General features: G+C 43.0%; 1 protein-coding gene across 3 annotated transcripts in view; it reads left to right on the top strand.

Moving 5' to 3' along the window:
• Window positions 1-14,077, top strand: part of NEDD9 (neural precursor cell expressed, developmentally down-regulated 9) — a 73,356-nt gene that overhangs the window by 29,424 nt on the left and 29,855 nt on the right. The window contains exon 1 of one of the 3 annotated variants that reach the window (XM_064664329.1): window positions 4,578-4,671. The exons of 1 other annotated variant lie outside the window; for it this stretch is intronic. In XM_064664329.1, the coding sequence (XP_064520399.1) occupies window positions 4,639-4,671 (33 nt within the window). In that variant the 5' untranslated portion in view covers window positions 4,578-4,638. Of the gene's footprint in view, window positions 1-4,577; window positions 4,672-4,981; window positions 5,060-14,077 lie in introns of those variants that run through there. One more of the 3 variants, XM_064664344.1, reaches the window with a different exon arrangement.

Here is a 14,077-nt window from a genome sequence, read left to right as displayed (position 1 = left end):
AAATGAAAAATATTCCCTTCTTTGGGTGAGAATGAAATCTTTTTTGCATTATCTCCTAGTGAAGTGGGAGAGGGAGCCTTTCTGTGCAGACAGACACTGAATCCTGTCCACGTCAGTGATGAACTTTTGTTGACGTTCTTCTCAGGAAACGTCAGCATTTCATCTTTTTTAACAGATTTGTCCAAGTAAGCAAATTCCACCACTCTGAGTGTATATAAAACTATTCAGTACCGAAGAAATTCCATCCACTGCATATCTGCTGAACCAGCCTGGGTAGTGTTATAGAGGTGGCAGGACACGAGGCTAATTATGATGACTCCTTTGCTCATAAAGTGCAGTGGCACTATAACTAAATTAATTTTAATTCCAAACCCCTGGCCAAGTATCACAGCAAGAAGCGATGCAGATGCCACACAACATTATCCGAGAGATAGTTAGGGCTTTGTGAAAGGGGGAAAAAAAAGACAGCTCAATGTTTCCCAAACACAGAGCTCACAGACCCTTCCTGAAAAGACTCTCTCAGCTGTGAGGGAGACACTCTGCTGTGTCTCTCTTTTCTCAGATTGTGTCAATGGGGAAACAGGAACAAGGGATTTTTGTTTGAGTAACCTTTCAGAGCAGGATATCTGTCTCGTGTTCTCCTATCAATTGTCACAAGGTGATAGCTGGCTGATCTGCTTCAATGGGTATTCCCTTCACAGCCTGCTGACAGCTCCGTTTCATGTTGTACACCAAGGGTTGTGGCAGGCCAGCCACAGAGCCTAGCTGACAAGCAGTCCCTGTGGCTGCCCTATCATTTCTCCCGCTGCCATCCCCCAAATACCCCAGAATCCCAGCTGGCAAACAGGAGGGCACCAGGAAGACAGAGCAGCAGTGTGATGAGAAATAAAGCAAGAGATAAGCTTAGCAGGAATGGTGTATGAGAGAAGGATGCAAGCAGTAGGTTGCCCAAATGAGCAGAGGATAATATTAATTGCCCACAGCAAAATCAAAGAAACAAACAAAAGCCATTGCTAAAGACACAAGACCCATTTGCTACTCTGCCAGAATTGCAGTGGAATAAAATATGAGGCCGTGAATCAAGCCATTGCTGTGCTGTGAAGCAAAAAGTCACATTACATGAATTACCCTCCTGAGAACTTCAATAGGACCCTGTAGTTATAAATCCTGGCAATACAGCTCAAGTTGCCTCTAAAACACAGACATCAGTAATGCCAGGTTTCGGCTTTCTCATCACCAAGTTCCATTATATAATTGAGCTGATTGTCCGATGCAACCAACTCAAAACTTTCCTACACTATGCCTGAAATACAATGTTACGTAGTAAAGGCATGGACATCGACAAGGTCAGCAAAAGCAGCAGAGTGCTTGCACTAACCACAAATGTGCCTGCCGCAATCCTGACTTCTTACAGTAACGCGTCGAGGGTAGGGGATCACATTTACAAATCTCTCTTTCAAGGCATATCTAATTCCTGATATTCATGATAGATCACAGAGCTCCACCATGCTGCTAGCTCTGCTAGAAGTGTTGCACTAAGTAGGAGTGCAACCGTTGGGAAAATTAAAAACTCCCTCAAAGTAAGCAGAGTAGGTGAGAGAGGGAGAAGGACGGTGCGTGAATAAAATGAGCAGTGGGGCTTCACTGTGGAGGTGGTGTGTGATGGCAATCCCTTTTCCTCCCTGTAAAATACCAGCTCTTGCATCTGCTTCTTCAGAGTTGTAAAGTACAGCTATGAACACTAGTAGACTTTGTGGGTTTGTGTCCAAAGTGTCATTGCAGTGGCATCTAAGTAAAAGTTTTTAATATGAGTTATGGAGAGTGATAAAGGCAAAACAATATACACATGGGAACAATCCAACTAGAATTTCATATTAACACATCTGTTACTTCATATTAAAATCAGTCAGGGACTTTTTACACACATTGAAAGCAATGCAAGCTAAAACAAAAGCAGAAGGCACAGCTTCTTGATGTGCTTAGGTTTCATAATGTGATTGTAAAGTGTTATGAAAAATGCCAATTACAAGAAAAGTATCACTATTGGTAGGATGACTGGAAACCAGATGCACCCTACATTTAAATGTAGGTGAAGTCAGAAATATGATGCTACTTTTCTTATTTTTGTCTCCAGTACTTATCCGGTTCTTATTGATGTGGTTTTACAATCTTTATCTTCATGGCAATGGTGCCACATAGAGAGATTATACAGACCTAATTCAAGGAACTGGATTTGGATGCTAACACCTTATCCATTGCATCATCTGTACTTAGCAGAAATTTTCTCCTTGCAGTATGAAGGGCAAAAACATGCAAAAAGAAAATCAAAGGTTCTTTGATTGTTAACTCTTCAGTTAAGAAATACTCCTAAGAGACTCCAAAGAAATACCAGCACTCTCCTAAGCTGGTAATATATAAGGTAATATATAATCACTGGAAGAATTCTCTTCTTAATTAAAGTGTCTAAGGACACAGCATACAAATGGATTTTATTTCTCTTGGAACTACCCAAATTTATTTTGATGCTGCACTTAAAACAACACTGCCCTAAACCCAGTGCATATAAAATATTATCTGTTTCACATATCTTCTTGGGAAGTTAGAAGAATCAATAGCAACAACAAAAACTGTAAGAAAGACCCAGGGAAAAACCCCTAGGAGGGGTCAGAGCTGGTGAAGCTACAGCACCGCATCTGGAGCCCAGCCACAGTGGCATGCTCTGCACTGCAGAAAGCAGGAGCTCACTCTTCTCACTAATTACTGAGACATCTTTTGTTCTGACAGGGGCTCACACTGATGAGCTATTAGGGCATGTGCAGTCAGGAAGATGACATAAAATATTTTTGCATTTAGTAAATTTGTACAGTACAGCCACATATTTTATGCTGTAATTAGAGAACGGAGGAGATTGCATATAAAAGTATGACATTCTTTATCAGTCAAAAAGCCATTTTAGCAACAGGATCCCTCTCTAGAGGATTAGTCACATGAGAATTTAAGGATAATGATGTAGTATGGAATGTAGTGATGTTTGTAATCTGGTAGTACAAGATTATTCTTTGCTGTTTTTCCTTAGGCCACCAGAAATAGCCTTGAGTCCATCTGTGACCTAGAAATATTGGGTAAGATCCAGCTCAGGCAAAAAGGAGAGAATTTATTTCCTGTTCATCTAAACAGGCTGGAGTATGTCCCATACACAAAGGTTCCTATTATGTTCACCATATTAATCATGCCTGATTAAGGGATCTGACTTAAAAAGCATGGAGAATCATGACACATTTTATTTTCCCTGCTCTTTCCTGCCCCCAAGATACCAGAGTTAATTATTACTCTCTTCCAAATAATCTGTATTTACCATGGTCACTCTTCATAATGGACATCTCTAGACCATTAAAGCATTCTTGGCCTCTGGTGCCTAATCAGTGTTTAAATAGCAGCCAGGCAAAGCGAACACTTGGCATTTTAATTTGAGCAGTAGTAGTTAAAAAGATCATCTTCTGGGGACAAATGAGAACAAAAATAATTGCAAAGACAGGAATGGAGCAGTGTTCAGGTCCTCCAAAAGTGACAAAAGTGGCTAAGGAAGGGATGGATGGAAAAGGTTTACACCATCGCAGAATCATTTAGATTGGAAAGACCTCTGAGATCACTGAGTCCAACATTTGACTGAACACCACCATGTCAGCTAGACCATGGCACTAAGTGCCATGTCCAGTCATTTCTTAAAGACCTCCAGGGTTGGTAACTCTGCAACCTCTCTGGGCAGCCCAATGCCTACCCACCTTCTCCACGAAGAAATTCTTCCTAATACCCAATCTAAATCTTCCCTGGCACAACTTGAAGCCATTTCCTCTTGTCCCGTTGCTGGCTGCCTGGGAGAAGAGACCACTCCCCACCGGGCTATGACCTCCTTTCAGGGAGTTGCAGAGAGCAATAAGATTCCCACTGAGCCTCCTCTTACCCAGACTAAATAACCCCAACTCCCTCAGCTGTTCCTCATCAGACTTGTGCTCCAGACCCTTCACCAGCTCTGTTGACCTCCTCTGGACCCGCTCCATCACCTCAATGTCTTTGTTGTAGTGAGGGGTCCAGAGCTGGGCACAGGATGTGAGGTGTGGCCTCACCAGTGACCAATACAGGGGGAACATTACTTCCTTAGTCCTGCTGGCCACGCTATTGCCGATACAGGCCAGGATGCCATTGGCCTTCTTGGCCACCCGGGCACACGGCTGGCTCACGCTCCGCCGGCTGCCGACCAACACCCACAGGTCCTTTCTCCTCTGGGAAAAAGTCGACGCGAGCATCTTTGAAAAGGCACGGACGGGGGTCCCAGGGAGCAGAGCCGCCAGCGTTCGCTCTCTGAGGGGTCTGTCTCTCTCTGGACACCGGAGTTGGAAGCGACCGGACCCGCCCAGCACGACCCCCGATCCCTCTCCCGCCTCCCTCCTCCCCTCTCCCCTCTCCCCACCGGCGGGGAGCGGGGCCGGGGGCGGGGCCGGGGGCGGGGCCGCTCGCGCCGGGCCGTGGCCAATGCGGAGGGCGCTATGCAAATGAGGCGTGCAGGCTGGCGGCGCGGCGGGGAGCGGGGCGGGCACAGCCCGCGGGGATGCGGCGGGACGAGGAGTAGCTGCTGCGGGAATGGTGGAGCGAGCCGTAGCCATGAAGTACAAGGTGAGCCGCTGCCGCCGCCGGGCGCCGTTCTCGGGTGGGCTCAGGGGCTTGGCAGGGGCCGCAGCCCGGACAGGAGGCGAGTGGCGGAGGGCTCGGGGCTCCTCTCGAGGCGAGCCGTGTGCGCGGGAGGCGGCCGGGTATCCCTTCCCCTGCGCTGTCCCCAGGCGCAGAGCCCCGAGGAAGGCGCCTGCGGGGAACGAGGGGGCAGCGAAAGGGGACCCCGGGTGCTGTGGGGTGTTGGTGTGTGGGGGGGAAAGGGGCTCCCCCTCCCCGCCTCTCCCCCTGGCGCTGGATAACGGCGCGAGCCCGGGATCGCGGGAAACGCAGAAGGTTGGTGCGCGATGGCAAGACGCGGTTTGGGACAGGTACCGCCGCTTGTCCCCGTGAGGTAGTTTACCCCCTTTCCAGCCCTTTGTGTATGTTTCCTTATCACTGTGCTGTCTGTTTGATGGTTCACAAGCGAGAGAAAAAACCCCACATATATTTTTTAAAAAGTTTGAAGCCTATCCTCCTTATTAGATCCCATTATCCCCACTTATTAAATAATCGCTTTTAGCAACCTTTTGCCAGAGGTGGTTGATGGTTAGGTTTTTGGGGTTTTTTTGGAGGGGCTTTTTTTTGGGTTTTGGATGTTTTTTCTTCAAAAGACACAAATGTGGAGGCTTTCATCTTAATATTACTCAAAAACGTCTGGGCAAGGTACAGAATTGCCCACAGGGCATTAGATTACAGTACGGACATACCGTAATCTTGTGTGATTGGAAAAAAGGGGGAGGGAAGGAAAAACTTTCCTTCCCCTGCCAAAAATAACTTCAGCGTCAATAAAAAGGTGATTTTGGAAATGGCACGCTATGTACTTACTTGGAGACAAAGTTTCTTTGGAAGTGAAGTCTATCTCCTTACTGAATTTAGGTAGTGTAGTGTAAAAGAGTGCTGATGCTATAGCATTGTATAAGGCTTTTGAACTCTGTAAATATGCATATATTTTCATATTTTTCTGTAATCTCTTTGTTCAGACCAAGCTTTCTGGATCTCTCATAACCAAACTTTGGGAAAGGTCAGAATTAAGTTTTCAAAGCTGCTGATGGTTTCTCTGTCTCATAGTGGTTAAGAATAATAAGGAAAAAAGAAATTGTATAAGATGTATATCAATAAGGATAATCCACAACTTTGAAAATTTGATCTGGATCTGATGGCTGGTTTTTTTTTTTTTCATTGCATATCAACTGACTGATCTGAAGTCTGAGATCAAATTCATCTCTTTTCTCCTATCTACTCTGCCTCTAATCAGTTCAGGTAGACTTTATACCTGCTTAGAGAAGCTGTTACTCTGAGCACATTACATCAGGCACTTGAGGGTAGAAGAGCACTGTTGCTGTTAGTCCAGAGCTCACCAACTGCTTTCAGACTGCCCATGGCTAAGCAACTTGTGTATCACAATAGCAAAATAATGGTCCTGATTTCTTGTCAAGTCACCACCTGTCCTTCCTCGATTGCAAAGGAGATCTTGTGTCCTATGTAGCCTAGGGGCACTGCAAGAATAAGGACCGATAGGGTGGCTCAAAAGGGGGCAGTCTTCCCTGCTCTGTAATGTTTCCTTTGCCCTGTCTTGTGGGAATGAGAATTTTGGTTTGGGTGTGTGATTGTGTAATGTTAGATAGAGAAAGCTAAACACAGAAAGAACCAGCCATTAAAAAAAAAAAAAAAAAGACAAGACTGAGGGTTTTGGCTCAAAAACCTTCTCCTTAGACTAGAGTGTTTACTTTCCCTGGGAAATGTGAAGTAGTTATTTACACTGTTGAATTGTGACAAACATCCTTAGATCTATTTCTTATCCCTGGAGTATCGTATGAAGAAATACCTGCTCATTCAGTATTTGTTCTTCTGGTATTTTCCTTCTTTTATCTTCCTACAGGAAAACCAAAGTGTTATTTTTTATGTTGTATACATGAAATAAAGGAACAGAGAGTGTTCATGGCACATGATGCCTGGAGACATACCATCACTTCAGAGGCTTAGCATCCAGGTGCAGATTCGGCTCTATTTAACTGCTTCTGGTGTTATACTGGGGCCTGTCATTTTTTGCTTTCATTGTGATAGTCCATAAGGCCTCAATTAATGAAATATTGAAATTCTTGCTATAGTTTAATTTAGAATATTAACAGCAGGACAGAAGTGAAACTGATTCATGGATGAGACCCTGAATACATCTCTCCATCAGTCATGGCTTTGCTTTCAGTGTGACTAATTCTGAGGTCATTTCTGGTCTAGAAATCCTTTCTGATACTCAATCTACCAATTTTTTACTCAAACATTTTCAAAACTTGTTCCCTCTCTCTCTTCCTTCACCTAAAGTCCATCTCACTTTTTACACATTCTTCCAACTTAATACTCAAGTCTGAATCTTCTGAAAGCCATGGGAAAATCCCCGTGGATTTAAGCAAGTTCAGAACTGACATGACTGTTTAAAGCAAAGACAAATTTGACCCCAGGTTAGGTCTAATCTACCATTCATGTACTAGTTAAATATTGGAGAACACAAAAGTTATTCTAACTAAGCTATGGATAGATAGGAAAGGTTAAGCATAACAAATATTTATGTTGTTTGTTAGCATGTCTTAGTACTAATTGTCTAAAATGTACTTTGAGAAACAAATTGCTGTAGGGGTGTGGCTGTAATAGGACAACACATCAGTTCTTTAATGACAGCAGCTTGCTTTTGTGCTAAATCTCGATGTACCACATAACTGCATCCCATCAAGTTCTCACGGGATGCCATTCCAGTGTTCTGTGATCCAGAAGGTAGGGTCATCCTTTTCTGAAACGAAACCTAGACTATGATTCCAAGGATGGAGCAGTTACAGCTATAATATACTCTGTAGGAACAGAAATACCACTGGGTTATCATGATCAGAGAAGAACATGGATTGGAGAGGATATATCTGGCCAGCAATTCCAATGCTCTTATTTCAGGCCATAAAAGTAAAAGTGCAACAGAAGAAAAAGGAAGAAGACATTATCATAACAGGGCTTTTGTAGCTTGTTGGCTGTTCACAAGCAAGACAAAATAAGAGGGAGGAGGAAGAAAGGGGGACTTATCTGTTTACTAAAACATCCAAACTGTTAGTGAAAGAGGAGAGGAAAAAACGCTGCATTCCTTACCTCATTTAAGCCAAAAGGAATGACGTAGATGTAAAGTATGAGGTCTTGATTATCTATTTTTAGATAATTTGTTGGGCAAGGAAGAAAACTAAATAGGGTTTGAAATTCCTGCCATTTGTGCTAAAGCACAGTCCTGTAATATATAGACTTGATTACAATGTCTGCACGCCAAGACAAACAAAATAGTGTCCCTGGGAAGAAATACAATATTCCCAACCAGAAATGCTTGTGAAAAGCTGCTTGTAACCCTGGCAATGAAAGACTTTGAGTGTTGGACCATGTAAAGGGAAAAAGAACTGTCTGTACTTTATTAACCAAATCCTCTGCTTTGTTTATTCTTCACTCCTGTTAGTTTTCATTTTTTTCAGTATCTCATCAATCACAGGGAGACAATCAAACTTAGAGGTAAATAGGAACTGTAAAAACCTTGTAATATGTAGTATTAGAGGAACAAACCAACAAGAGGAAAAACTGTCCAAGCTTGTGCTGTCTCTCTTGCAATGAAAGCTTCATGATTTTTCTCTCATCTGTGTGTGTACGAAGTGAGGTGGCCAGAGTCTAGAAGGCTTGGGCCTAAATGAGCATTAGCACTAGTGAGATGTAGCAGAAGGACTGTCTCCTTCACAAAGCTTGGATGGCCACTGTCATTTTCAGATTCCCATCCTTCCCCCCTATGGCCTCTGTGTGCCCCTCCCTCCCCTCCCATACCCCCCTGTAGATTTATATATCTGTATACTCAATAGAGGTAAGTGCCTCAATACCTCAGGGTATTTGAGAAACTCCCACAACAGTATTCATTTGCCCTCCCAAAGTCTTGTAGGATAGCAAAGTGCTGTTAATTCTGTTGTACAGATGGAGGTGCTGAGGTTTAGGGATGTTACAAGACTTGTTTTAGAGGAAGTAGAGCCATCATAAAGCATTAGACCTAACAGCATGGAAGTTTTTGGCGTGATTTCTAAACTTCTGTGTTTTTATGCTACCAACTCTTCTTGAGTAATGTAGCTTTAAATCTATTTAATCAAGAGGCTGGTAGCCTAATCTGTCTCTGTTAAGTAGTTCCGAGTATTCGATGGGGAAACAGAACTATCAGATGAACAAGACTTCCTTATTTCTTTGATAGTTCCAATTCAGTTTGACTCTAAATAGTACAAGAGGTATTACATACTTATCTGGGGGGGTTTACTCATACTTTTAAGGTCCTGGTAGAGGTTGCAGACATATTAGACTTACTTGGCCTTGAGATTTCTTTATTCAACACTGCTAATTCCAAACAGTGCCATACTGTCAAAAGACCTCATCAAGGGGGACCTGCCAGATAGAGCACAGGAGAAGTGCCTAGTAGTAAGACTTCATGGAAACATCTTCTGCAAAGATAAAATGAAAGCACTTTTCAGGAGAGTTCTGCAGCCTTTCTAAGCCAATAATCACTATTTTGCAGAATATATGGTAGACTTTGGAGAAGTCTTATGCAGCATTATTGTGAACTCGTTAAGTGTTGGAGCACAGCTAAATGTTGGAGCACAGTTCCCACATACAAACTCGTCTTTGGAATCTTACAGTCTCAAGCACAGCAACAAGTGGGGTTAGAAAAGATTATACTTGCATTGATACCTGATCAGTGAACATTGAAATCCTATGTGGGGTGTCTTGGGAGACATTTATATTATTGAACTGCCTGTGCTCCATTATAAAGACCAGAGTCCTTGCAGCAAGACCAGATGCGTCTAGTGACCCGAGTGAAAGTGAGAGGCAATTCTCACAAATCATACTTTCATGCACCAAAACTAGAGTGGGTGTACCTACTGACTGCTATGGCCAACTTTAGAAACAGCAGGAGGCAAGAAGCCTATTTGTCTTCCTGCAAAGAGCTTGCATTCATGGCAGTCCTCAGCCAAGCATGAGGTCCTGGTCTTGCACAGAAGTACAGCAGAAGAGGATGTTCCCTCAGTATCTTGAAACAGCAAACAGCCTTGTATCTCTCTGCATACAAAAAAAGGAGAAAACCAGGAGCATAGAACTTCCTACTTGTCATATTGCTGTTATCAAATATGTTAGGGGCATGGGAATGCCTTCTGCATACAATAGATGGGCTTAGGTCACTTAAGGGCCTAAGGAAAGTCAGTTTCATTTTGCTTATTTTATTTGGATTAGCTTATCACAGACATTTAAGTACTTAAATCCCATTCATACCATCAGCATTTAGGAACTCACCTGTCTCCCAAGACCTAAAGTTTAATTCCATTTTTGAAATGACATAAGCACTTAAGAGGAGCACACACAAGTCTCTGCCTTAGCTGCAACACTTGTGGAGAACCCTTAACTTCTACTGCTCCCATTTCTGGCTGCACTTGATGGAGACAAGTAGCTGAACTTCTTAGGACATGAAAGTCCACACATCTCTGTAAGAGCCCACATTCAGTGACATTTGGAATCGTAAATGCGCAAATCACTTTTCAAGATGCTTCTTTATGTAATACATGTTCTCTTAGCATCCATGAAAGCAGTGGACATTTATGTGTTAGAACAGTCCTCTGACCCCTGAAAAATTCTTTATGCCAAGGCTTCAGTAGGCTTGATCAGACAGTCATCTGGGACTGTACTACAAAAAGAATATTTATGGCATGTATTTAGCAATATTTATTTGGTCAGGCTACTGCTGAGTAAAGCTGCATTTAGAGGTTCTCCTGCCTGTAAATGGCTGCAGCTTTCAGCATCAGTGAAGCTGGGTCACTTTATAGCAGCTCAGAGTGCGGCCTTTGCATATTACTGCCTGGTTATCGTAGGCTGCTCTTGGCAAGTGACCATTTTCTTTTGCCTTTTGGTCTAGACATTGCAGTAGTGGAAACTGTCTTAATTTTAAGGAGTTCATTTTTCCACAGCAGATTTGGATGTAGCTTCCATTTGACATGAAACAGGACTGCTAAAGTTATAGTTTGCAGTCCTAGAAACACAAGTGCCTAGCATGAAAAAATTGTATATTTTTTTTTTCCTCGATAGGGATGAAGCAAATTCTCGCCTTTTGATTTTTGTGTTTGTTTTAAAAACACTTTATTCACAGTCAGAGTGGATTAGCCTGCCTGGAAAAGGAAGAGTATTAAGAATGGGTTTACTCTACAGGAGTGCAATCAGCACATCAGAAGCCCCTTCTTAAGCAGGCCTTATTGACAGCAAGGTTGAAAATTTTAGCAGTAGCAATACCATGAATCGTTTGGTGACAACAAATCTTAGAATATGCTGAAAGATCCTAGAAGTAAGTCTCGATTCTTCCAGTGAATGTCGTGCTTAGTTGCAGACAGTGAGAGGAAGATACAGACTATGAAAATTCAATGATTCTCTAAGGAAATTTTTGATCCAAAGGGTTAAGTACAAAACCAGAAGCACGTTGACTGTTTAAACAGCTTACAGTAGGTAGGGTCATGAATGCCCTTATCCTGTGGACTTTACATCCAGTTAAAATGGTTAAGGTAATAAACCAATTTTTACTGCTATAGAATGGCCTAGTTTACAAGCAAATACCTTCTTTTGTTTTCTCTCTCTGTTTATACGGCTTTATCTTGTTTGCGACCCAGAAGCTGCACAAACCAGTCTCAAGCGATCAGGAATGCAGTTAAAGTTGTGTTTCAGCCTGAGACTAAGCAAAGTAACTATAGGTGGTTAAAATGAACTCGCCATCTCCCTTTTCCCGGGGGTATGCTTACCCAGAAAACGTCAGCTTGCCAAAATTGAGCTGTTCTGGGAGGCTTGTTGACTTTTGGCTGCCACTCTGTAGAATGGAAATGGCTCTGACCGGACCTGGCAAGCATCATCTCTGCAGGCCAGGCTTGGCTCTCCTGGAAGCCTGATTCACTAGCAACATGCTATCTTTTCTTCCCACCAGCCTACTGAGGGCTGGTAGAAGCCTGGAAATACGAGTTCCCAAGCTCGTTTTGCTTTTAGTAAGCTGAAGTTCCGGTCAGCCCAAGTTGTAGTTGCTGTGTAGTATCCTAGATGGTGACACTAAATTGACTAGAGAAGAGTGACTTTCCCTACTATCAGAATATCTTTTGAGAGACTTGGGGGAAGAAGATCATGTCCCAGTTCATCTAAGTTCTAGATTTAAAAAAATAATTTTTAAAAAAGTCATATTTTTCAAAGCTGAAGACATCAGATAAGTAAGTTGGTGACAATACTGAGGGCCTATGTCTACCCAGCTATGGTTTCTTGACAAATTGTAATTGCTGTAATTGTTTCCCCAGAGCCGCACAGGAAGGGTTAAATTTGGAAAGAGGGTGTGGTTGTTTTTAGAGGAAGCTTTGTCTGGGAGAAGACTGCTCACAAATGCCAGAAAATGGAAAATGGAGAACTCAAAACACACGTTTCAGAATTCTTTCTTTCTGTCCTTTCCCCCCAACCCCCCCAGCTCTGCTTCTTCAATTCTTAAGCATTTAACATCCGATCTCCTCTCATTAAGTTTTTAATTGCCTGCCTGAGGGAAAGAGGTTAGGTTTTCCATCTGCCTTTTGATTTTGATGTACTGTGGTTTAATCACAGTGAGATCATATTTGCTCTAAGGCTATTGTTTGCATGCTTGATTTTTTTTTTCCCCTCCCTGTTGATGTCACAAAAGGCACACAGCCTTCAGACAGATTTGAAAAGGCCTTTTAAAGTCATGGAACTAGATCACACCCTTCCTTGGGTGGGGGGAAAGGAAACTGGTTACAAGGATGAAACATATACAGAAAACTTAGTGAGTTAGGTGTGGTGGAATTTCCCAAAATATTAATAGGTCTTGAAGGTAAGTCAGGGGATGTGGTTTGTGTTCCCAGAAAGAATAAAGAAAATGGTATTTTGGCACTCCTGTAAACTTCAGGAACTCAGAGGGCAGGAGAGTAAGATCAGGATATGTCATCAGTAGATCAGTGCTCTGCTTCACTGTAAATGTTACTGTCGCAAACCCTATGGGACTTTGGTGATAGCCCCAAACAGGGTGGGTGGTCTGACAGCACAAGCTGTGTGCATTAATCTCAGGAGTGTTCCCCATGGCTGAGCGAATATGCCCTTTTCCCGCGTAGCTGTGACCCACTGCGTCTCACTGCACAGATGCCAAACACAGGGTTGCTATGGGAGTTGTCACTCCTCTTAAACTCCTCCTACGTGCTCACCGAGCACCTCGGAGCTTTTGTGGTACAACACATCCAGCCTTCACCACATCAGAAACAGAAGGGGTAAATGAACTCCTTATTTAACATCTATGATATTATATTTCTGTGATTACCTTTGCAATACCTCGCATCCTCTCTAACTAAAATAAAACCGGACAAGCCAAAACCCAAAACTCAAATCAAGTGACAAAAGAATATCACGTGAACAAAGAAAGCCTAGCTTATTTTCCTTCTAGCTAAGGTAGAAATTATCATTTTTCTGTTCTTAGTAGATACAGAGCCAGAAAACTTTCTTTTTCAACTCAGTTGTCCATTTTGAAACTTCATTCATGGCAATAAGCGGATGCACACAGTGCAGAATAATGAAGTATTTTATTCCCACAGGCTAAAGCTTCAGTTAGGATCTTAGCTCTAACTTTCATTTTCACATTTTTCCTTTTTTACTTCCCCTCCCACACCTCTTCTATCCTCCTAATTCCTTCTTTCAGAGTCATGCATTTGGATTCCCTCTGAAGTTGCAGGTTCACTGCTGTGCCTCCATTTTGCAAACTACTTTGCCAACTGCCTGCCAAAAAAATGGGTGCAAAAATATCTCCTATTTACTTAAAATGGAGCAGCTATGAAACGAAAAGTGTTTTCAGACCAGAGAGCCTTCAGTCTCTCACATTTATGTCACATTTGAATCCCAGATTTGGGTGAATCAATGGACCACATCAGCATCTTGAGCAGGAGTGTGAAGTACCTGGGCCCTTGCTGGTCCACTTGCTGCCTGCCTGCCCCCCTTGCTTGGTGGAGTATTGTTCCTGCAGAAACTGGCAGTGAATATTCCAGAGCGTGACAGCCATAGTGCTACTTTGGCCTACCCAAGTGTGATCCATTAAGGAGGGGATATTCCCATTTTTCATCTTTTACTTTCTGTGTAACTTGTCTCACTACCAAGGAAACCCCAGCCAGAACAAACTCTGAAATTCAGGCTCCTCAGGCCAGACAGCCAGGCTGGGACAGCTCAGTGGAACACTGAAATAAGACCCTTTCTGCCCTCCAAACTCAAGGTTTTCCACATCACAACCTCCACGCAGCGTGGTGTGCTTTAGCATGACTGA

Source organism: Pseudopipra pipra, chromosome 1 (assembly GCF_036250125.1).
Source record: "Pseudopipra pipra isolate bDixPip1 chromosome 1, bDixPip1.hap1, whole genome shotgun sequence".
Lineage (NCBI taxonomy): Eukaryota > Metazoa > Chordata > Aves > Passeriformes > Pipridae > Pseudopipra > Pseudopipra pipra.
The sequence above is the reverse complement of the archived record's forward strand: the minus strand, read 5'-3'. Positions and strand labels throughout refer to the sequence as shown.